Below are 22,803 nucleotides of genomic sequence, written 5' to 3' on the forward strand. Positions count from 1 at the left end.
GTTTACTAACAGACATGGCCTCTGATGTTAGCTCACTTCCACTCTCATCTGTTTCAACTTTTGAGCCGGCAGCCACCCTCACACTCCAGGATACCAATGACACCAACATTACTGTATACGGCACAGCCACATGCACTGTGCACCTGTAAGGCACACCTTTATCCACAGGCAATCGTAATTGACTTTTTATGACATCACCAGCTGACCCTGATGTCTTAGAGCCCATGCATATTCACCAGATTAGATTAGATTAGATTAGATTTTCGTTCCATAGATCCATGCTGAGGAGATCCTTGTGGATGTGGAACATGTCAATTTTTATTTATTTTTTATTTTTATTTTTTTAATAAAAAGCTGAAATAACAATACTAATAGTATGAATATATATACAATACATCATTTGTTTCTATTAAAAAATTCATCAATGGAGTAGGCCACTAGTAAGTCTTTCAGGCTCCTTTTAAACTGATCTTTATTTATAACTACATTTTTTATGTTTGCTGGCAAAGTATTGAAGATGAGTGTTCCTGAGTAGTGGACACCTTTTTGAACTAAAGTAAGTGCTTTTAAGTCCTTGTGCAGATCATTTTTGTTCCTGATATTGTATGTATGAACTGAGCTGTTTGTTAGAAAAAGAGATATATTATTTAGGACAAATTTCATTAAGGAGTAAATATACTGAGAGGCAATAGTTAGTATACCCAGTTCTTTGAAGAGGTTGCAAGGCAACAGGGATAATATGCTGGGCAAAATAGACCGGAAAATACTTGTTTTGTGTTTTGATGGGCATTGTATTTCCGTTGCATAGTGTTTTGGTTTTCTATTAATTGCAACGAATTATAAAAGTGTGGTGATAATTGTGTAAAATTATATAATGTATTTAGATTTAAGTATTTAAATATTATAAAATGCTGTAAACGAATTGTGGCCATGTTTAGGGATAATTTTGACTAGTGTGGTGTCATCTGACCCGACTCAGGACTGTGGATATGAGCGGGAAAACGAGGTCTTTTGTCGTTGGCCGTTGTGGTGGCTAGTTGGGAGCAGTAAAGTGCCGCGAGTGCAAGCATGGACGCCAGTGTATGCGAAGGAACAAAGTGAAAGTGTGTAGGTGTGAGAGAAACAGTGTATGAATTGCACCGATTATTATTTGTGAACTTAAAAATGCACAACGTTAAAGTGTTTCTTTTGAATAAATAAGTTTCAATCTGAACGTGTATAGTTCAATTGACTGCTGTTCAAAAGCCAGCCAATATCTGACTCAATAATAGGCGCGCAAATGCAACCGTTTACTACCGACCCCCTTTGCAGATGAGCCACATGAAAAATAGGTAGTAAACGAGCCTGAGTTCAGTTGCAAGGTTTCTACAGGACGTCCATCCACATCTCAGGCAACTGATTGCAAGTTACCTCCACATCTTCCATGCCGTCACAATCACTGCCCGTTGTGCTCCTGCTAAAATGCAATGCCCGCGACATTCTCCGCAAATGAGCCCAACTTTCAGAGAAATGCTCCATACACATCGACGCTATACTGCTTGTAATGTGTGGATGCAATAACTCCATACAGAAAACGATGAGCTTCAACGTCGCATCACCGCTGCCTCCTGTCTCTGTGGCCCTAGCAGCAACACATGAACAGCTCTACATGGCAGACAACAAACAGCTGGACATGGCCCCACCCCCTGCATGGGCAAGACCCCCCCTCCCCCCTCCAGCACACATCAAGACAATACAGATGCCACTGGCTGCTGAAAACCACCCCAAAGTCAGCAAACTGCAGCATGCAGTGTCTATTAACAGTGCTCCTGACCTCACGTATATGTGCATGTACCCATACTGTTCGTGATGGAACCATGGATCACATAATGACAATGCATGGACCCCCAGTTCGACACAATCCACATGGTTAGCCCCAGCAGATTTACAATTTGTTAAAGTTGCAGTTAATTAACTCTTTCAGGCAGTAGTTGTTTGCCCTTCAGACAATCCTTGGGCCTCCAGAATCGAGCTCGATCCTAAGAAAGATGGCCCTACCAGATTTTGCGGTGATAACAGGGTCCTCAATTCTCGAATAGCACATGACAGCTACTCCAATTCCAACATACAAGACTTTGTGCACACCCTCAAAGGTGCTAAAATTAGCAGCACAAGTGTGCCCACCTACAAATACCAATGGACCCCAATCACATCCAAAAGACTGCCATTTTAACTCCATTCAGACTGTGAGTATCTCTTTATGCCATAAGGGCCTAAAAATGCTGTGCATGATTGACAGTGGTTCAGTGGCAGTCTCCTATTCCACTTCCCCTTCTGCTCTACATATCTTGATGGCACACTCATGTTCTGCTGATGAGCAGTCATGGCATCTAGAACAGGTTCTAGCCACATTGCCTGAGAATTATTAACGAGATGAAATCACAACTTCAGCATACGGAAGGCACTCTTAATGCCAATGGCATCAAACTGACAACTGAATGTGTGCTGCTGGTGTGGGACCTTCCTCACTTAGAAACATTTCACTACCTGTGACAATTCCTCAGGATTCTGAACGTTGACCGTCGACACCTCTCACAGACATCCAAGTTGCAGATTCTGCTAACAAATGCACTGAAAGGCAAAGACAAACTCAGGAAAAAGAAAATCATCCTGACCCCAAGAAATGATTCAAGTGTATGCCATGCCAAAAATTACATGGTTCAAAGAGTTGTGTTGGCACACCCACAACCAGAAGTGCGACTGAATGGACACAAGCAACACTACAAATGTAGCAATTCTTTACCAGATTGATAATTGTGTGCCACAACCACTTTGATTTTTCTCCAAGAAACTCTCGGACATGCAGTACAAAAGGTCAGCACTCAACTGCAAGCTGCTCACAGTTTACTCCTCTGTGCATTATTTCAATGAAGCCGTCAAAGGTTGTCATGTAACAATATTCACAGATCATAAGCCCTTGGTCGACACCATTTGCAATCTGTCCACAGATGCTAGCACCTAAATTTCCATCACTTGAATTTTATTGGCCAATACACAACCAACATCCAACATGTGCACAGAGCCGATAATATCATCACCAATTATTTCCCACATATTTCTGAAATCTCTCTGTAATACAACTATGAACAAATGGCACAAGCTGAAATCTCCCTGTAATACAACTATGAACGAATGGCACAAGAACAAACAAATGATCTCACCATCACTCAACTAGTCACTGATGGATATATGAGCCTTCAGACTAAACTATGCAATTTGCCTTCAGTGACCACCACATTACTCTGTGATGTGTCGGGGGGAAAGCATGGCCACTGGTACCCCTCAACACATGATGCAAAGTATTTGACAGACTTCACAACCTCAATCACCCTGATGCCAGGTAATGACACAGCTCATAACAGACCATTTTGTGTGGCCTAATGTAAAACATGACTCACCACTGGGCACGATGCTGTTTACTCTGAAACTTCCTGCCAGATTAAAACCAGGTGCCGGACAGAGACTTGAACTCGGGAGTCTCGGTCCAGCATACTGTTTTAAACTGGCAGGAATTTTCATATATATTCTCATTCTGTTTACCCTGCCAACAAAGCAAAACTGGGAATCACACTTCAACCTATATTAGGCGACTTTCCCATCTCGATAGCACGTTTCAAAACATCCACACTGACATCACTGGGCCATTGCCTGAGTGCAAAGTGTTTTGTTATATTCTCACTGCCATTGATAAAATGACTCATTGGGTGGAGGCAGGCCCCTTCATGATATCACAGAAGACACCATCGCATGGGCTTTAGTAGAACTACAGATTGTGCACTTTGGCGTACCTGACCATATTAAGACCAACCAGGGCAGACAGACTGAATCAGCCATTTTCAACGCTCATTGCTGCCTCTGTGGAACTGATCATATGTGCACCACTGCCTACCTCCCACAAAGCAATGGTCTGGTGGAGAGGGAGCATAGAACAATGGAAGTGATGCTCATGTGCCCCAATGGTTCACGGACTGAGGTACTTCCATGGGTCCTACTAGGCATACAGATTGCGTATAACGATGATACTTGCCAAAACAGTGTATGCACAATCCCTTGCACTCCCTGCTGATTATACTCTGTCTGCAACCAACATCGAAGAGTTCGCTCTTCCTCAATTGGTATGACATTTCAAAAATCACATCCACCACACATGGATCACTCTGTCACCATACTCCACATCAAAGGCATTTATTCATAAAGATCTCGAACAATGTCACCAACTGATGTTCCATGATGACATCATATATCCCACATTGCACCTTTTGTATTCAGAACCCTACAAAGTGCTGAAACTTGGAACCCATACCTTCAACATTTTATTAATGACAAACCAAATCCTGTCTCCCTTAACCACCTCAAAGCAGCATGGATACTGCAAAACAGACCTCCTCGATTGTTGGTGAACCATAGCGATCCCCACCTCTGATATTAGAACACCAACATACACAGCTCAACAATTCATCTGCCACGTGAACTACGCGACACTGCTGCATCTCCACATGAGCCAACCTGCCCACACCTCCAATGTCACCTGCCAGATATGGTCCAATGGAGTTACTCATTGTCACAACACTTTCGAGTATTGTGTTTTTCTTATGAATGAAGGGCATTAGCTTGGCGTAAGTGATCGTATATTCACGACAATTGTTTGCGAATAATGATGCAGTATAAATGAGGCAATTTAACTGTACAGTTTCATCAACATTTTTACTTGGATAGTACAACTGGGTTTGCTGAATTGCTGGGGACTCTGCCAAATAGTTCACTATTTTACACAACTTAACTGCACTTGCTACAGTTTTCATCATTCAGCTTGAGGGAGAACAGACATGCTCCTAATATACTCTTGTAAGGCCATCATCATATTTGTGTGACCTTTCAATTTAAATCAAACTCGTCACTGAAATTACTATGTTATTCAGTCATCTTTTCCATTTATTTCCCCCATTCTATTTAGAGGGTTTTATCAATTATTTATTTATTTACATTATTGCCTAACTTTAGTTATGTATGATCGGTGCTTGCTATAAAATCTTTTGATTAAACAGTGGGTCCTGTTAAGAAGGTATAAAGTGTAGCGCCACTCATTCCACCCATCAGTCCACTCATACCTTGTCATAGTAAACTGATTTATATGCATCTAACATGAAAACTGAAAATTTCTGTCGCAACCAGGGCTCAGCTACTGAACACTACCAATGTCACTCAATGTCTTATATATGTTTACAATACATGTACATGTTAGTTCTTCGATCATAGGTATAACACCATGGCAAAGAAACAGTGGCAGAAGACTATGGATGACACCTCATCAGGGTACGTTATTATGTCTGTTGTGGTCTTCAGTCTAAAGACAGATGCTAGTATAACCTGGAAGCCTCTTCAGTTGTGCATATTACGGCAACCAAAATCAATTTGAACCTACTTACTGAGACTGGGAAAATACCCCCAGATTTCAAGAAGAAAGTGATAATTCCAATCTTGAGGACCATCCTAGTGACAGGGGTGAATAATGCAGAACCATCAGATTGATATGTCTTTGTTGCAAAGAAACTAACACAAATTGTTTATAGAAGCATGGCTGCTTCACTGTTTTTGCCATCTGGATCCTTCCCACTAAGCAACAGGTTTTCTTAACTATGTAGATAGGAGCTGTTCTTGCGACACACTGTCTTCTCCTGTCTCCTCTTCCATTGCTGACACCATTTACCAATCCATTCCTCCACATCACCATCACTGTGCTCTACACAAATTAACGGCTTCTAGTGCACTCCTATCCCATGCACCCACTGTCTCTCTTTCTCACATTCCTATCTTGTGCACTTCTTGCCTCGCTCCAAGCCATTAGCACCTTTTCCTCTTCTCCACTGCTCTCTCCCACTTCTCATTTCTCACTCCCTCCCCCCAGCCCCCTCCACATGCACAATCACACTCCAGTCAAGCTGCAGAGCTAAGGTCCCAGCATTGTGTATCCAGCTGGCACAATATAACTGTAGAGGTGTGTGTGTGTGTGTGTGTGTGTGTGTGTGTGTGTGTGTGTGTGTGTGTGTGTGTCAACGGATTTTATATTTGTGTCAGTATAAAACCCTAGTTGTTGACAGCTTGTAATACCCCTGGACTGAACCTTCACTAGACCCTGTCCTCCATCTACTGCCTTATCCCTTCTCTGCTCCCACTTCAGCTTCACACACATTCTATTCCCCCCTCCCTCAATTCTCAATGCTGCATCCAGCAGTCCATCATCCTGTCCCTGCACGCTCCCACAGGTAACACTATGGCATCTTCTCCCACTCCTACCAACCCAAGACATCACTACTCACCTCTGATGAAGGACTTTGTCAGACAGATTAACAACATCCAACAGTCTACTTTTAAATGTTCCTGTCCGCTGCTCAATGTCTCCACTAACATAGTTTATTCACTAGGACTGGGGTCTTAGCACTTTCATTTTGCATATTGAACTCCTTTTTGTTTTACCAGTCTGTCAGTAGTATGAGACAAATTTTTATCACTTTAAGCTGATGATTTTCATGGGTATTCTGATAAACTGCATATATTCACATGGCATCAGTGATTCACATTTTTAATCTTTTGGTGCTAATGTACACTATTTGTATAAAACAAGATAAAGTGGTCATCAACCTGAAGGTTGATCTGAACACCACGATGCTTTAATACGTATGTTCCTATAGGAGGCAGTATGCCATAGCCTTCCTCTGACCTCTGAATTGGCTTAACCAGGCAGTTATAGGGGACCTATACTTTTAACATGTGCTTCGAACCATGATGCAAACTCAGCATTTTTCAAATTAATAAACACTGCCACAGGTGAAAGAAGTGATAAGTGACAGATTAAAAATCCTAGGAGTGACCAGGGATCAAACTGGTGACCACTGAATTTGTAGTCCGCAACTTTAACACTGATCAGTTGAGACACCCACGGTTGTATGTTGCACACTAAAGGATTCAGCCAAGTAGAGTAAAAAAAATGCAGCTTTCCAAGTTCTTACCTAAGGAAGTATATTTAGCTTTCACATCCATGGGCAGCTGAAGACCATAATCCTTGAGTGCCACTGAGACTGTCAAAATGCCAACAATTTCACCCTTGTTCAGTGCTGATATTAATGCAGATGACGTAGAGAGCTTCTGTAAAAAATTATCAACAATGTAGCATTATCATGAAGACAATAGAAACAAAATTAAAAGTTTACAGAATGAGATTTCTGGAACTACCTCTTTGTTTAAGAACAAGAGTGCCACATCTAATTGTGCTTCCGCAAATTTAATATTTTCTCCATTTATCTTATTGTAAATTGATATTGTTGGTGGTTCCGTCAGAAGCTGCTTATCAATCTCCTGAACAGGTGCTTCAAAATGCATTTTGCACCCAAAGCCTTGTAAATGTATATATTTGTTCACTTCATGTACACAGATTTCATCAAGAGCAGTCGTTAAAATTTGTGCCTTTGAGTGGTTAAATCTGTAAAAACACACTCATAAATTTTTAACTTCAAGTGACAGCTTTCATCTCTAACTGTGGAATGAATACATAAGATATTTCCTGAATTCAGAGTTTTATCTAGTAGCAATGGCATATTCTGATTTCATCAAACTAAATATTTATCAATATCAATGGAAACTTACATAAAAAAGAAATTTTCCTGTGGTGGATACTTGTAAAAAATGATCTCTTGTAACTCTATTTGCAGGCAGTAGATATGATATGGGTCAACATTATCACTTGTTTTGACAGACCAGCAGAAGCTTCCAGGTCCCACAGCTGTGTTCAGAGTGCCTGGAGTTGGTGTAATAAAATCATCATTAATTTCAGCAGTCTTTTCCATGAGTGACAAATCCGGTATATTAACACTGGTTGCAACATCCTTGAGTTCAAGAGTTTCAACTGGTAGTTTTTTCAGTGGTGTTCTAGCTAGCTCTGTATCTTCAGTGTTCAGTAACAAAACTTCTCCACCTGTGCCAAGATATTTTAGTTTCACCAAAATATCAACAAATGGTTCATGTGCAACTTTCTGTGGCACTTCTGTGCCTGATGTACATAAAATGCAATGCTTCTTATGTTTTACACACTTGCTGAATGATTCATTATTAAATTCTAGTATTCTGTCAGCAGGAATGAGTGCAGAAAGATCGACATCTGAAGAAGCACATTCTTTTTCCCCTTTCATCAGGCATATTTTCATAACAGGTTTACTTAAAAAATACTTCTGTAATATTTTTAGAGAGCTTCTGATGCGAAAAATGCTTTTCTCTTTCATTGTAACAACTGGTTCAGATATGTTTACTAATGGATTTGTCCGTACTGTTACTCCTAACACATTAAAACTAAAGTGCATTTCTGCTGAATTCTGATCTTCTGTATCAGTTACAAGCTGAAACAGAAAAATAAAGTAATTATATGTACAAAATGACACAATTATCACCAAGAACAAAATTATATACTTTATCCACATGACAATAAACAAGCATCTGTTGTGTGCAATAGCAACAAGAAATCAATAAATGTGTGATTCATTAAGTACCAACTACAATGAATGTGTGCCTGCAATGTAATTGAACAGAATATAAGTGACACAGTTTTATGTGCAGAATGAATCTTTCAATTTGTAGTGGAGTTAGGCAAAACTGGCACTCATATAAATCAATACTAAAATTGCACATAGAGTCAAAATGAAGCACAATATACAATTGTCTGTAATAGATGGCTCACTTTTTTTAGTTATTTAAACCACATAACATGGCTTTTCTAATTTTTGTCTTAGTTACAGTGAAACATTACAATCTACACATTTGCTGTCTTAATAGAAAATTTCATGTGTAAAGAGTCTCAGCATAATTTGACTCAACAGCACTTTCTGCACTGAATATAACTGTAACGAGTTTTCTTTACGATAAGTAATCTAGCAATGAGGTGTCAGTTGTGGTAAACAATATCGCAAGTAAGTGACAGAAATTATTATCAACCCAAAGTATGAAAACAATCATTGTTGTTTCCAAAGCCATGCAGGTTTTAATTTGTTTTATCATGATTTTCTGTGCATTAGAAGGTCTCTTCATTCATATACTGCCAATGGACTATTTTGATAGGAAGAAATAACACTTCTCACAACACCACATCAGTTGATGGTCCAGTTTTGAGCTCTTCTGTACATCCACTTGCACTAACCATAAATAGCTAGTGAGATTTAGTATCTTTCTGGGAACTTAGCCATGAAGAATGCTGTATCACAACAGTTGCTCTCTTCCACATTTCACCATAGCCACACTCAGTGCACAACTGTTTTTTGACAATGAAATGTGTTCTTATTTTGCAACAAGTGTCAATGATACTGATTAGCTCTACGTTAAATTGATGAACAGTGAAAGGAATAAAACACAAAACTTTTGTGTACTCAATAGGATCCTACTATGAAGTCTACCATCCCTACCTGAATATATCTGGTAAGTACACAAATCTGCAGCAATACTCATATGTGAGATTTTTATTCTCACAGATGACAAGAACATACCCATAAACTGATCACTCACTTTCATCGAGCTAACTGATTTTAATTAAACTAGTCAAGGAGTATAGACACATCTCTATGTTGAATGACACGTGTGCACAAATACTGTATAGCACAACAAATAGTTCTTTAGTAACATGAACAGCCGCTCTTCTTTTGTTTTTAGATAGTCTTTATTCAGTCATGAAGGAAATGATGATTATGGTGATAGATCTGTTTCAGTGCATGGGGTCAAGATCTTCAGTGAAAATAGTGAAACCTGATAAGACTAATGTGGTTAAAAATGACTAAATGCATTGATCAGTTTTACTACAAGAAAAAAATTATTACCCTAAAACATCTTACACAACAACCACAAACAGAATCTCTCTGCTTTCCCCTCCCCTCCCCTCACACAAACAAACTAAACTTACCATACCTCCATATCTCAGTTCTTTGAACAAACTGAGATAAAACTAGGCTTACTATGTGTCTGGCCTAATACCGGTCAGTTCTTGTTTTTTAGTGTTGCCCGGGATTGTAAAAATGTCTGGTGTTTGAGAATTTTATGACTGGCGAGAATTTTTTTTTTAATTAGACCTATATGTTCAACATCACATTTTTAAACAGTAACAGTAAAGATCATGCCTCTGCCAGTGAAACTTTGAGCAAGCACTCATGTCAGTGGGGAGGTATAGCTATCAGTTCTGCCATAACTTTCCACTTACTGTTATCATCTGTTAACACAATGGCAGTAATTATGTTGTTTTCATGTGTGAAGTAACTCATCTACCCTTTTTTTGATCACATTATCTCTGTTTGTTTTTTGTTTCATCATTTAGCAGTGCACAAAAGAAAGTGTTTAATGTTAACCTGCAACAGAATATAAACTTCTGAAATTGTGTAATGACAGTAACAATAAACGTGTTTATTGCACACTCTGTAATGGAGAATTTTCTGTTGCACATAAAACAACAGGTGATATTAAAGACCATGTGAAAACAGCTAAACATATGAATACTATTTATGCTACTGCTCCACCATAGATACATGATTTTATTAAAGCCAAAGACAGAGATTGTGATCTGGAGTGTGCTGTTAAAAAGGCTACATTTAAGTATCACACTGCCAGATACAAACTCAGTTTGAAAATATCAGACTGCACATATAAACTGGTTAAAAAGCCAAATGACCCAATATTTTCATCTGCTAGAACCAAAACCAAAGCAATTATTGTTACTGTTATTTTGCCATTTATATCTGATAATATGTTGTGTTCTTTGGAAAACTTCCATTATGTAACAGTACTTGTATTTGTATGTTTATTGATCCATTCAATCATTCAATGTACAGAAGTGAATGACATGGCATGGGACAAGTCAATCAAATGATATGAGAACATACAGGAATATAGGTACAGCACTGTCTCTTATAGTGTAACTAATATATTAGATATATTACATATGTATTCATAATAATACCAGGGTAAGAACAAATTCAAATAATAATACTGGCCATAATCAACTATCAAAAGTTTATTAATGGACAAAAGATTATTTTAAATGAAACAATTTGATTTTGAAACATAATAAAAATGTATAATTTAATTTACAATAGGTCACATACGAGAAAGTCTTGTATGATGTAAAAGTAATGCTTTGTTATGAGTTCTCTTAAGATTTTTTAAAATTTTGTTGATTCTTGTATACTTTCTACTTGGGAGATGGTTGTAGAGTAGAATGGGGAGCTAGCCTTTACAATTTTTTTGAACTTGTGTCATGAAGGTGACCGTCCAGTCTCCTGTGCAACCTGTTGATGTTTTGTTTAATAAAACAGAGAAGTTCAAATATATATTGGCTAGGCAGAGGCAACATGTTTAATTTTTTAAAGGGCAGTTTACATTTTCTCTTTACTTTTCATACAGGATTATTCCGACTCCTTTTTCATCATCATCATCATCATCATCTCATCATCATCATCATCATCATTCATCCCTTGCTGAGTGGAGCATAAAGCAAACTGTTTAGCCTGGAAACAATCATGTCAATGTGGCTTTTCCATGTGAATGTATCAGTGGTGTCAATCCCTAAGAATGTTGTTTCACTGACAAGTACTACATTGCTGCCACTTAGTGTTACTGTTGGAACCTGGGGAGTTCTGATGTGAATGGTGTGGAATGTTGGGCATACCGTCCTTTCTGCATTTAGAAGTAGTTATTTTATGCAAGCCATGAGTCTAGTTGGCTTGTATTTCTATTAACTGCTGACTGAAGAGATTCAATTCATTTTGATATAAGGATATTAGTATTATCAGTGAAGAGAAATACCTTGCTAGTGGGTAAGTGGAAGGGAGGTCATTTATATAAAGTAGAAATATCAAAAGATCTAGAACACAACCCTGTGGCACACGATGTTTTATGACTTGTATAGATGACTGTACCCCATTTAGAATACTGATTGCTTGAATTTATTTGTATGAATGTACTGTGCTTGGTCTTTAATATAGTTGCTGAGCCAGCTGTGGATAGTTCCCCTTATCCCACACGAATGCAACTTTTGCAACAGTATGTTGTGATTTATCATATCAGAAGTCTTTGTGAGTTCACGAAAGACACCTGTAGCTGGGAGTTTCTTGTCATCAAGATGTATAGTAGTATCAAGAAATCCCTAGAGTGCATCAGTAGTGGTTTTATTTCCTTAGAAACCATACTGAGCAGAAGAAAGACTTAGTATAGTAGTATCAAGAAATCCCTAGAGTGCATCAGTAGTGGTTTTATTTCCTTAGAAACCATACTGAGCAGAAGAAAGACTTATTTTTTCTAATAAAAGATTTTAGTCTGGCATCCACTGCATATCCAAATATACGGACAGCTCAAACAGAAGAGAAGTAAAACTTGTAGCCACTGTTGTAAGATATTTCAGTCTGGAGAAGGAAATTTAAGTTAACCTTTTACATTTTGCCAAAGTTTCATGTGAAACTGCTCAAATTATGACTTAATAACTTCTGCAGTGTGTGAAAAAACACAAACTCGAAGAAAAGTTTCTTTGTTAAACCACTAATAATATTAACAGTCATTTTAGTGATGTGAAAAGAAAGGGGAATGAAAAAGTGTCCAGAAATGTTCAAAGTGGTTTAAGTAATTTCAAAAATGTGCCCAGCATTGGACCTAAGAAAATATGGTATTATGTCCTGGGTTGAACCCAAAAGAAATATGGTAAGCCTACATAAAACAAAAGACAAAGCTCAAAGACAATGGTATTAAACTGTTACAGCAGATATAGATGACTGGCTGATTATGAAACTGAAAATGGATGAACAAGTCACTCTAGAACATACTGAACCCTCCAATCTAAGAGTTTGGGCTAGAGTGTGAAAAATTTAAAATATTGAAACACATCCCACATACGGCTTGTTATCATCAGCTGAAATATACTCCTGCCCTTTCAAAAGAATGTGAAATGGACTCTTTTAAAATGTGACATATTTAAATAAGATCACCAGACATAATAGTAGCCACCTCTTTAAAAGAGCATGCTGGTCACTTTGCAGTGTAGGAATGGTGCAGAACTAGTACCAGGATGCCACGCAAAACTCCACCAGTGACATAGCTCATGGCAGTGGAACAGTGTGTATGTGCCAGTCAGTCATATGGAATCAGTGAAGTAAGATGGGTTGACACGAGGATGTGACAGAATGACACAAAGGAGCTGTCATGTTAGGCCATGTTCATGACCACATTGAGAATGAAATTACCTGATATGATGGCGTATCAATGTAGACAGTCCAACACAAATGTGAAGTAACGGCACTGTACAAACAAGTCATCTTAGTTGTGCCATCACATCAGGCACAAAATATCATTGGGATACGCACATTTCTGTCTTCTGTGTTATGTTGTTTATTTTCCACATGCTCTCAAGATGTTTGGGTCAAAAAGGACTCAGTTTTCTTTCTGTCTCCTGTAGGTATACTTTTACAATTTGTGTACTGAAATCACAAATAAAGGTATAATTTAGATAGTTTAATGCATTAATCATACAAACTGGATAACAGAATAGCACAACAATACAATAATCGAATATTAACCCGTTCTCTGCTACAGATGTGCTATTTGCATTTCATGCTGAGATAGCTCTTGTTGTGGCTGTACTGTTCACCAAATCCTGGTGCCTGTGCTGAGAGATGGTGTTCCAGTCAATATGAAATACTTCTCATCCTATTTTTCAAAAACTACTAGGTGAAAAAAAATTGATTTTTGCACATCTTACGATTTGATATCTGCATCTCAATAAATAACTCAATTTATTTTCATTGTCCATCATACTTACTGCTCTGCATCAAATTAAGTAAAACATTGCATGAAATTTTAAAGAGTTCACACAGGTACAAATGCACTGACAAAACTTTTCATATGGTCAGTTTTGGCTCATGCAGTGCAGTGAATGAAATGTAGGAAAGCTATCAAAATATCACTTAAAATTAGAGCAGAATGGTATCTCATTCTGTTCTTGAGTTATTGGGTTTGATAATGGATGGATGGTCAGACACGATGCGCCCAGTTCCATCCATGCGGACATGCCGGCTGCTATGAAATACTTATCATCCATTTCAAAGAAAATTGATTTTTCCCATTTTACAATCTGATATCTTCACTCGATACATGAATTAATTGCTTTTCATTACATGCTATAGTTACAGTGCTGCATCAAATTAAGTAAAACATTACACTCAATTTTAAAAATCTTGTAGACGTAAAAATGCATTGTGTATGGTTGATCTACATATATACTCTGCTAGCCACCAAGCGGTGTGTGGCAGAGGGCACAATTTGTGCCAAAGTCATATTCCCCCCCCCCCCCCCCCCCCCCCCTCTGTTCCACTCGCGGATCGCGCGAGGGAAAAGCAACTGTCTGAACGCCTCAGTATGAACTCTAATTTCCCTTATCTTTCAATGGTGATCATTGCACGATTTGAAAGTTGGTGGTAATAATATATACTCTACATCCTCGGTGAAGATCGATTTTCGAAATTTAGTGAGCAGCCCCTTCCGTTTAGTGTGCCGTCTATCTGCAAATGTGTCCCACTTCAAACTTTCTATGACATTTGTAATGCTCTCGTGATGGCTAAATGTACCAGTCACAAATCTTGCCACTCTTCTTTGGACCTTCTCAATCTCTTGAATCAGACCCCAACTGGTAAGGGCCCCATACAGACGAACAATACTCTAAGACTGGATGAACTAATGTACTGTAAGCTATTTCCTTTGTTGAAGGACTGCATCGCTTCAGAATTCTGCCAATAAACCGCAATCTAAAGTTTGCCTTACCTGTTACTTGTGTAATCTGATCATTCCATTTTAGATCAATTCGAAAAGTCACACCCAGATACTTGACAGATGTTACCACTTCCAAAGACTTGGCATTTATTTTGTACTCGTACATTAATGGGGATTTTCGCCTTGTTATATGCAGTAGGTTACACTTACTAATTTCTGCAAATCCTCGCTGATTTGATCACAACTTTTGTGTGATATTACTTTGCTGTAGACTACAGCATCATCGGCAAACAGTCTAATGCCACTGTCAATACCATCAACCAGATCGTTTATGTAAATCATAAAAAGCAGTGGACCAATTATGCTGCCCTGGGGCACACATGAAGTTACTCTTGTTTCTGTTGAAGTCACCCCATTCAGGAGAACATACTGCTCCCTGTCTGTTAGAAAACTTTCTATCCAATCGCATACATCATTGGATAGACCGTAAGCGCGCACTTTTTGGAGCAAGCGACATTGCAGAACTGAGAAGAACACCTTTCAAAAGTCGAGGAATATGGCATCAACCTGGGAGATGGTATCTAGAGCCTGTTGTATATCATGCACAAAGAGGGCCAGCTGTGTCTTGCATGACCGCTGTTTCCTAAAATCGTGCTGGTTTCTGCAGATAAGCTTCTCACAAGGGAACTTCCCCATCGCACCCCCCTCAGATTTAGTTACAAGTTGGCACAGTGGATAGTCCTTGAAAAACTGAACACAGATCAATCAAGAAAACAGGAAGAAGTTGTGTGGAACTATGAAATAAATAAGCAAAACATACAAACTGAGTAGTCCATGCGCAAGATAGGCAACATCAAGGATAGTGTGAGCTCAGGAGCGCCGTGGTCTCGTGGTTAGCATCTGCAGAACAAGAGGTCCTTGGTTCCAGTCCTCCCTCGAGTGAAAAGTTTACTTTCTTTATTTTCGCAAATTTATGTTCTGTCCGTTAGTTCATTGACCTCTCTGTTCACTGTAATAAGTTTAGTGTCTGTGTTTTGCTACCGCATCGCAAAACCATGCAATCAGGAGACGAAAGGACGTGCCTCTCCAATGGGAACCGAAAACATTTGATCGCAAGGTCATAGGTCAACCGATTCCACCACAGGAAAACACGACTGATATATTCTATATGACACTGGTGACGGCATGTGCGTCACATGACAGGAATATGTTGTTGACCCACCTAACTTGTACACTTGGGGAATGGGTAAAAAGATTCTTCTACCTTGCCCGATTTAGGTTTTCTTGTGGATGTGATAATCACTCCCAAAAAAGTGATGAAAACATAAGAGTTTGTCAGATAAACTGCAACAAATGAATGCAACAGTTTCACAGTCACACAGTTTTCCCTGTGCTCTGTCAAAATATGTTTTTAACATTTTCAAATTTTTCCATGTGTAGACTGTCAAATCCTGCATACGTCCAAGCAAATCTGAACATGTTCTGGAATTTTGGAGAGTGCAGTTGATTATGTGTGAGTGCCTGAACTTTGATAATTGACACACGATCACGTAAACAATACTGCTCTATGTACCTGTGCAGCTTCGCAAAATCATAGCGTCTTTTCACAAAGTATTTCACTTGCCAAAAACCAAACACATCTAACAGTTGCACAAGATGTGTTCAACCTGGAGGAATGGTAATCACGTCTACTTCCACACTAAAATTGCACTATGCCTGATCCTTCTGTCCTGTATAGCTGTCAAGGAGTAAGGCAAAATCTTTGTCCACGTAAGGAGCAATCACATGTTCATTAAAGTCTTTGACTAGTCTTTTCTCCATTTTTCCTGACGCACTGCAGTTCACAATGACATTCGGCATTTGCGCAAGTACCCTATTCACCTGTTGCTAAACTTGCGGTCCAAATACACCATTTTTTTCCTGCAAACATAAATAAAATGTAGGTAAAAGAAATCCTGCTTTATTCAGAGCATATTGTATGGTATAACTATGTGAAGTGGCATGCAGCTGGTCGACAGTACATTCCGTGTCGCCTTCCCCAACTAACGATAACGTGCGGATCGATTTCATTTCATAGTTAAAACCGGACTGATCTGTGTTGATAATATATGCATCTTCATACTGTTGGAATCTGACATTAGTTTCTGTAACAAATGTCTTGGAACACACTAAAAGTTCTTCCAGTTTATTCGAGTAGTTCTTACATACATTTTTCGTAATCTTCCTGCCCATAATTTTGTATTTTCTTTTGAATGTGACAAGCCAATGAGATGAAGCCTTGAAGTCCAGGCCGATTTGTTTAGCATAATGCAATCCCCAAATCTGTAAGATTGTATCATGCACTGCACTTAATTCATTTCTGGCTTTAATAAATTGTCGGTATACATGGTTTTCTAGTTCACTGAACTTCTATCTTCGAATTCCACCTCGTTCCACGACGTCTTTGCAATATTTAATTATACTTTTCTCCTCCATCCCTTTACTTCACTCCATAATCTATATTTGCGTCTTTAAATTGGTTTGGACAGTAACCTGTATTGGAGCATTTCCTTCATGTAACCCAAAGAAATGCCATCAGATTGAAGTCGCAGTATTTCCTCTTCGTGTTCTTCGTACAGATCGTCAACAATTTCATCATCTGGTACATACAGCCCCACAGCAATCAGCAAGGTATCATCACCACCACATGTACTGTTTATCAACAAATGTAGGAAATAATCATACTAATGTTCAACAATCGTTCGATCCCTTAAGGAACTTACAGACTCCTTACAGTTTCGAAAATATTCATTGACCTTGTTATTGAAGTCGCGAGCTATATTTGCTGGATTCATATTGCCCACGCAATACATCTCACGTATTTAATGTACTCTCGTCCAAAGTAGCGAACAGTCAACTGCCAGCCAGGGAGCCTCGTTAGCAGGAATACTCTCTCTATCCTTGATGTTGCATATCTTGGGCATGGACTACTCAGTTTGTATATTTTGCTAATTTTTTTCATAGTTTCATACAACTTCTTCCTGTTTTCTCGAGTGATCTGTGTTCAGTTTTTCAAGGCCTATCCACTGTGCCAACTTATAACTAACCAGTAATTATGTGCATTCGATTTTCTACCCTTTTCATAGATTGCTATGACCTGGGCCTTCTTCCAGTCCCATGGAACTTTCCGCTGTTCAATGATCTCTGACAGATGATGGATAAGAATGGTGGTAGCATAGTCAACATAAAATCTTACGGGGACACCATCTGGGCCAGATGCCTTCATGGCGGCTAAGGATCTTAACTGTTTTACAATCCCAGATACACTAAACACTATGTCAGCCATCCTTGCATTTGTTCGATAATTGAAAGGGGGAATGGTGCTGCAGTCCTCTACTGTAAACAAGTTCTTGAAAGCTACGTGAAGAATTTCGACCTTCTGTTTATCATCATCAGTTACATCACCCGTACTGTCAGCAAGAGAAGGTATTGAATTATTTGTAGCGTTCATAGATTTTACATATGACCAAAATTTTTTGGCGTTATTTTTAGAATCTGTAGATAAAATATTGCTTTCAAATTCATTAAAAGAATCTCTCATTGTCCTTCTGACAGCTGCTTTCATTCCACATAATTTCTGTTTGTCAGCAGGGCAGTGACTATGTTTAAAACGACTGTGCAAAATTCTCTGCTTTCTCAGCAACTTCCTAATATGTTTGTTGTACCAAGGTGGATCCATTTCCTCCCCTATATTTTTGCTAGGCACATACTTCTCTAGCACATGGTGGACAATACCTTTCAATTCTGACCAAAGATGCTTAATATCTTTGTGTCCCACAGTGAATGATTGGAGCTGATGATGAAGATATTAATTAATGACACTTTTATTTGCTTTCTCAAACAAGAAAACTCCATGCTGCTGCTTGGTCCCCCCCCCCTCCCTCCAAGTACCACTGACATAGAAGCCACAATGATATTATGGTCGCTAATACCTTCTTCTAGATTAACTTCCTCAAAAAGATCAGGTCTGTTTGTCACCAAGATATTTAATATGTTCCGATCTCGAGTTGGTTTTCTAACCAATTGCTCAAGGTTGTATGTTGAGAGTGCTGCTAGAATAACTTCACACGAATCTTTGCTTCTGCCCCCTGTGATAAACATGTAATTTTCCCCGTCAATGGATGCCCGATTAAAGTCTCCACCTATAACTAATGGATAATTTGGATATTTATTTCCTATGTACTCAAGTCTTTCCCTGAAATGTTCTGTGACATCTGTTGTGGATGCTGGTGGTCTATAAAAACATCCTAATACAATGGTCAGTCCTTGTCTGATTGACAGCTTTATCCAGACTATTTCACAGTCCAACCCAGTATCAATCTCAACTGCATTTAAACAGCTTTTAATTGCAATGAACACACCACCTCCCATAGCATCAGTCCTATCCTTCCTAAACATTGTCCAATCCAAGTTCAAAATTTCACTGCTTTTTATGTCTGGTTTCAACCAGCTTTCAGTACCTAATACAATATTGGCATCGCTACTGTTTATTTCGGAGAGTAACTCAGGGATCTTGCTAGAGACACTTCGACAATTTACTAACATGAGATTAAGCATATTTAAATCCTTTGGAATGACCTGCTTAGGCAAACTAACAATTTTTACAGTTGGCACACCCACATTAGCGACATGAACTGTTAATTTTTCAGGCCAACAGTATGCTCCCCGTGGGGAGGAACCTAAAAAAAAACATGTGCATGCCACAAGTACTGTGCTACCCATGTAGCTGCTTCCTGTGTTGATTTTAGTTCATACAATGCTGTGAATGAAATGTAGATAAGATATCAAAATTTTATTTAAAACTGAGGAAAGAAGGCTATCTCATTTCTTCTTGAGTTATTGGGTTTTATGTCTGAAGGATTGTCATGCACAACATGCCTATTCACATCCTTGCACATCACAAATCCTGTGATCATAACAACCTTCATATCTTGTAAATGATTCAAGATAATGAAACAAGGTTTTCTGCAAATAATAACATCCTATGAGGAACATATGTTGTATGATAAAAACTTGGAACTTTTTTTATTCACAGAGATATGGAAGTAACTCATTTGCAGCAGTGAGAGGTTGCCAGCTCAGGATGCACTTAGGATGTCCGTAGTAGTTCCAGAAACCCAAGCAGTGTGTGTTTACATGTCCACAACACCTGAGGATGGCCGTAGCAAGATGTGTATATATGTATACATGCCCACAGCAATGAAAGTGTTAAAATGAATTGTGTCCAGTTGCAGACAACCACAGTTAAAAGACTCTCACATAAATCTTTTGGCCATAGCCTTCATCAGTAAAATACATACACACACACACACACACACACACACACAAACAAACAAACAAGCACATCTCAACTCCAGCATCCCCGGCCTGAGATGTTGGAGTTGGCGGTCGTGTGTGTGCAAGGTGTGCTTGCTTGCTTGCTTATGTGTGCGTGTGTGTGTTGTCTGCAACTTGACATGTCTTCTTTACAGCAAGCAGCAATCTGTCTTTTCCTGCATTGTTGATATTCCTATCTGGGGTTTCCATTGTTTGAAAATGATACATGTGTTGATTTTATTACCATATGCTTAACCTTAACTAAAAATTTTTACATGTGTGTGTAAGATGTTTCTTGCAAGTGAATTTTTACACATAGCACAGTTCACTGAACTTTGTTATTAGTTTATCCACATAGACGACATCTGCATCTCTTCTTACTCCTCGAATCATTTTCTTCCAATGTGGAGTGTGCATGTGCATACATAATTATTACATCATCATATACTATGCAGCATAGGATTGTTTAAAATTTTGATTATCACATACCAACTGACACTTATGAGTCAGCTCTTTGAGATTCTATGCAGCATATGATCGATGCGACTTCTTGCAACAATGAAAAAAATGCAAGCCTAGCTGCTACAAAATGTGCTTGCTGCTTTAATGTTGAGAGAGCAAACTATGGATTTTAGACAAGTTTATCAAGAGGACGTAATTTTTGTAGAAGACACAATATTTGAGGGTTAATAGCTATCAGAAAAGCACTCTATTTAGCAATGTCGGTATGCTACTCGCTTGGAAGTGGAGCTGTAGATGGCTGCAGTGTAAGTCCTAGTCTTTTGACTTCTGGATGAAATAGCATACAAGGTGGTGATGGTCGTGGGATGCTGTTCTAGCTTCATGAGTTGCAGCAATACCAGCTGCTGCTGTTGCTCCAGAATTGCCTTTTGAAATTGCAGCTGTTACTTTCATTGTTCTTGTTGTGCCTGCTGTTGCATTTGAAGTTGCAGCTGTTACTCCATAGTTTCATGAGTTCAAGATTCATGATCACTGATATGCTGTTTTCCTCACACATGTGCTAAGTTTGAATCCCTGTCATCAATATTACACCTGCTATGGTGCAACACACACTTTATTGCACATAAAATATTGGCACACTAAAAAGTAGAAACACTGTAATCACTGAATAGTACACAATTCTAGTCCACACTAGGTCATTGTAAATTGTCAAATACACCAAGAAAATAAACAGATTGTCCACAGCAAACAAATCTGTCAATAATCTGTATTATAGCAATAAAAAACATAGTCCAGCTGAAATCCACCATACAACCAAGTCATGAAAGCATGGTGCAAGTGAATTGGAGACTTTATCACAGTGAAATTTGATGTGCCTTGCAGCCAACTGGGAGCAGGGTTTTATCTCTGGCTGGATGTCAGCAACCAGGTCCTTGTGACATCCTGGCACCTCGTACTGGATGCTAATAGTGGACATAGCAGGATACTAACCTCACTATCGAATAAAAGAGAAACAGTAACTATTGCAGACTGTATTAAAATGTAATTCATGACCTAACTTTCCTCTATGACAACAGAAACGAAGCAACTCATTCCCTAAAAAAATTCTTCAAATTGAAGTCAAAACTGGCATCCAAGTACCTTATATAAAGATTCAGCACATGGGAAATAGTTTTGCAGTATCTTGATGGACTACTCAATTTGCCAAAATATCCGAGGTACCTCACTCAAATACCTAGGAGCAATTATCTAACCTTCAGGATTAAATCTTGAACCAAACAGAGAGATAACCTCTGCATTACAAAAACCGAGCGAAGTGGTGCAGTGGTTAGCGCACTGGAGTCGCATTCGGGAGGACGACGGTTCAATCCCGCATACGGCCATCCTGATTTAGGTTTTCCGTGATTTCCCTAAAACGCTCCAGGCAAATGCCGGGATGGTTCCTTTGAAAGGGCACAGCCAACTTCCTTCCCTGTCCTTCCCTCATCCGACCAGACCGATGGCCTCGCTGACTGGTCTCTTCCCCCAAACAATCCCATCCAAAATCTGCATTACAAAACACCTACAAAATCATTTGAAACAGATAACAAAAATCATTATCCGAGAATGCAAAACTAAGACATTACAACACATTAATCATGTCACAAGGATTACAAAACTGGATAATCTTAATGAATAGAGGCCGATCAAGGCACAGAAAAGCAAGAAAGAAAAATTCCAATGAAAATACGAGGGTCATTTCAAAAACCATGGCAAATATTTTATGTCTCAAAAATGGCAACAAATTAAAAATTCCAAATATGCAAATGGAAGGTTGGGTTGTTTGGGGGAAGAGACCAAACAGCGAGGTCATTGGTCTCATCGGATTAGGGAAGGATGGGGAAGGAAGTCAGCCGTGCCCTTTCAAAGGAACCGTCCCAGCACTTGCCTGGAGCGATTTAGGGAAATCATGGAAAACCTAAATCAGGATGGCCGGACGCGGGATTGAACCGTCATCCTCCTGAATGCGAGTCCAGTGTGCTACCACTGCGCCACCTCGCTCGGTATGCAAATGGAAAGTTAGTTCATATGTAAATATTATGTGTAGGAAGATGGATGAACACACACACCCTTCCATAAAGATATAGCGTGAGAAAAATGATGAAACAAGTTTGATCTTTTCAAATGTGTCTT

The 22,803-nt window shown here is 38.9% G+C and overlaps 1 protein-coding gene across 2 annotated transcripts in view; it reads right to left on the minus strand.

Annotated features, from left to right (window-relative positions):
- LOC126195278 (centrosomal protein of 120 kDa-like) overlaps window positions 1-22,803 on the minus strand; it is a 238,950-nt gene that overhangs the window by 82,163 nt on the left and 133,984 nt on the right. Inside the window, exons 6-8 of one of the 2 annotated variants that reach the window (XM_049933815.1) lie at window positions 7,681-8,426; window positions 7,270-7,516; window positions 7,047-7,179 (exon numbers count right to left, since the gene is read on the minus strand). In XM_049933815.1, the coding sequence (XP_049789772.1) occupies window positions 7,047-7,179; window positions 7,270-7,516; window positions 7,681-8,426 (1,126 nt within the window). Of the gene's footprint in view, window positions 1-7,046; window positions 7,183-7,269; window positions 7,517-7,680; window positions 8,427-22,803 lie in introns of both variants that reach the window. The other variant, XM_049933814.1, reaches the window with a different exon arrangement.

Source organism: Schistocerca nitens, chromosome 7 (assembly GCF_023898315.1).
Source record: "Schistocerca nitens isolate TAMUIC-IGC-003100 chromosome 7, iqSchNite1.1, whole genome shotgun sequence".
Lineage (NCBI taxonomy): Eukaryota > Metazoa > Arthropoda > Insecta > Orthoptera > Acrididae > Schistocerca > Schistocerca nitens.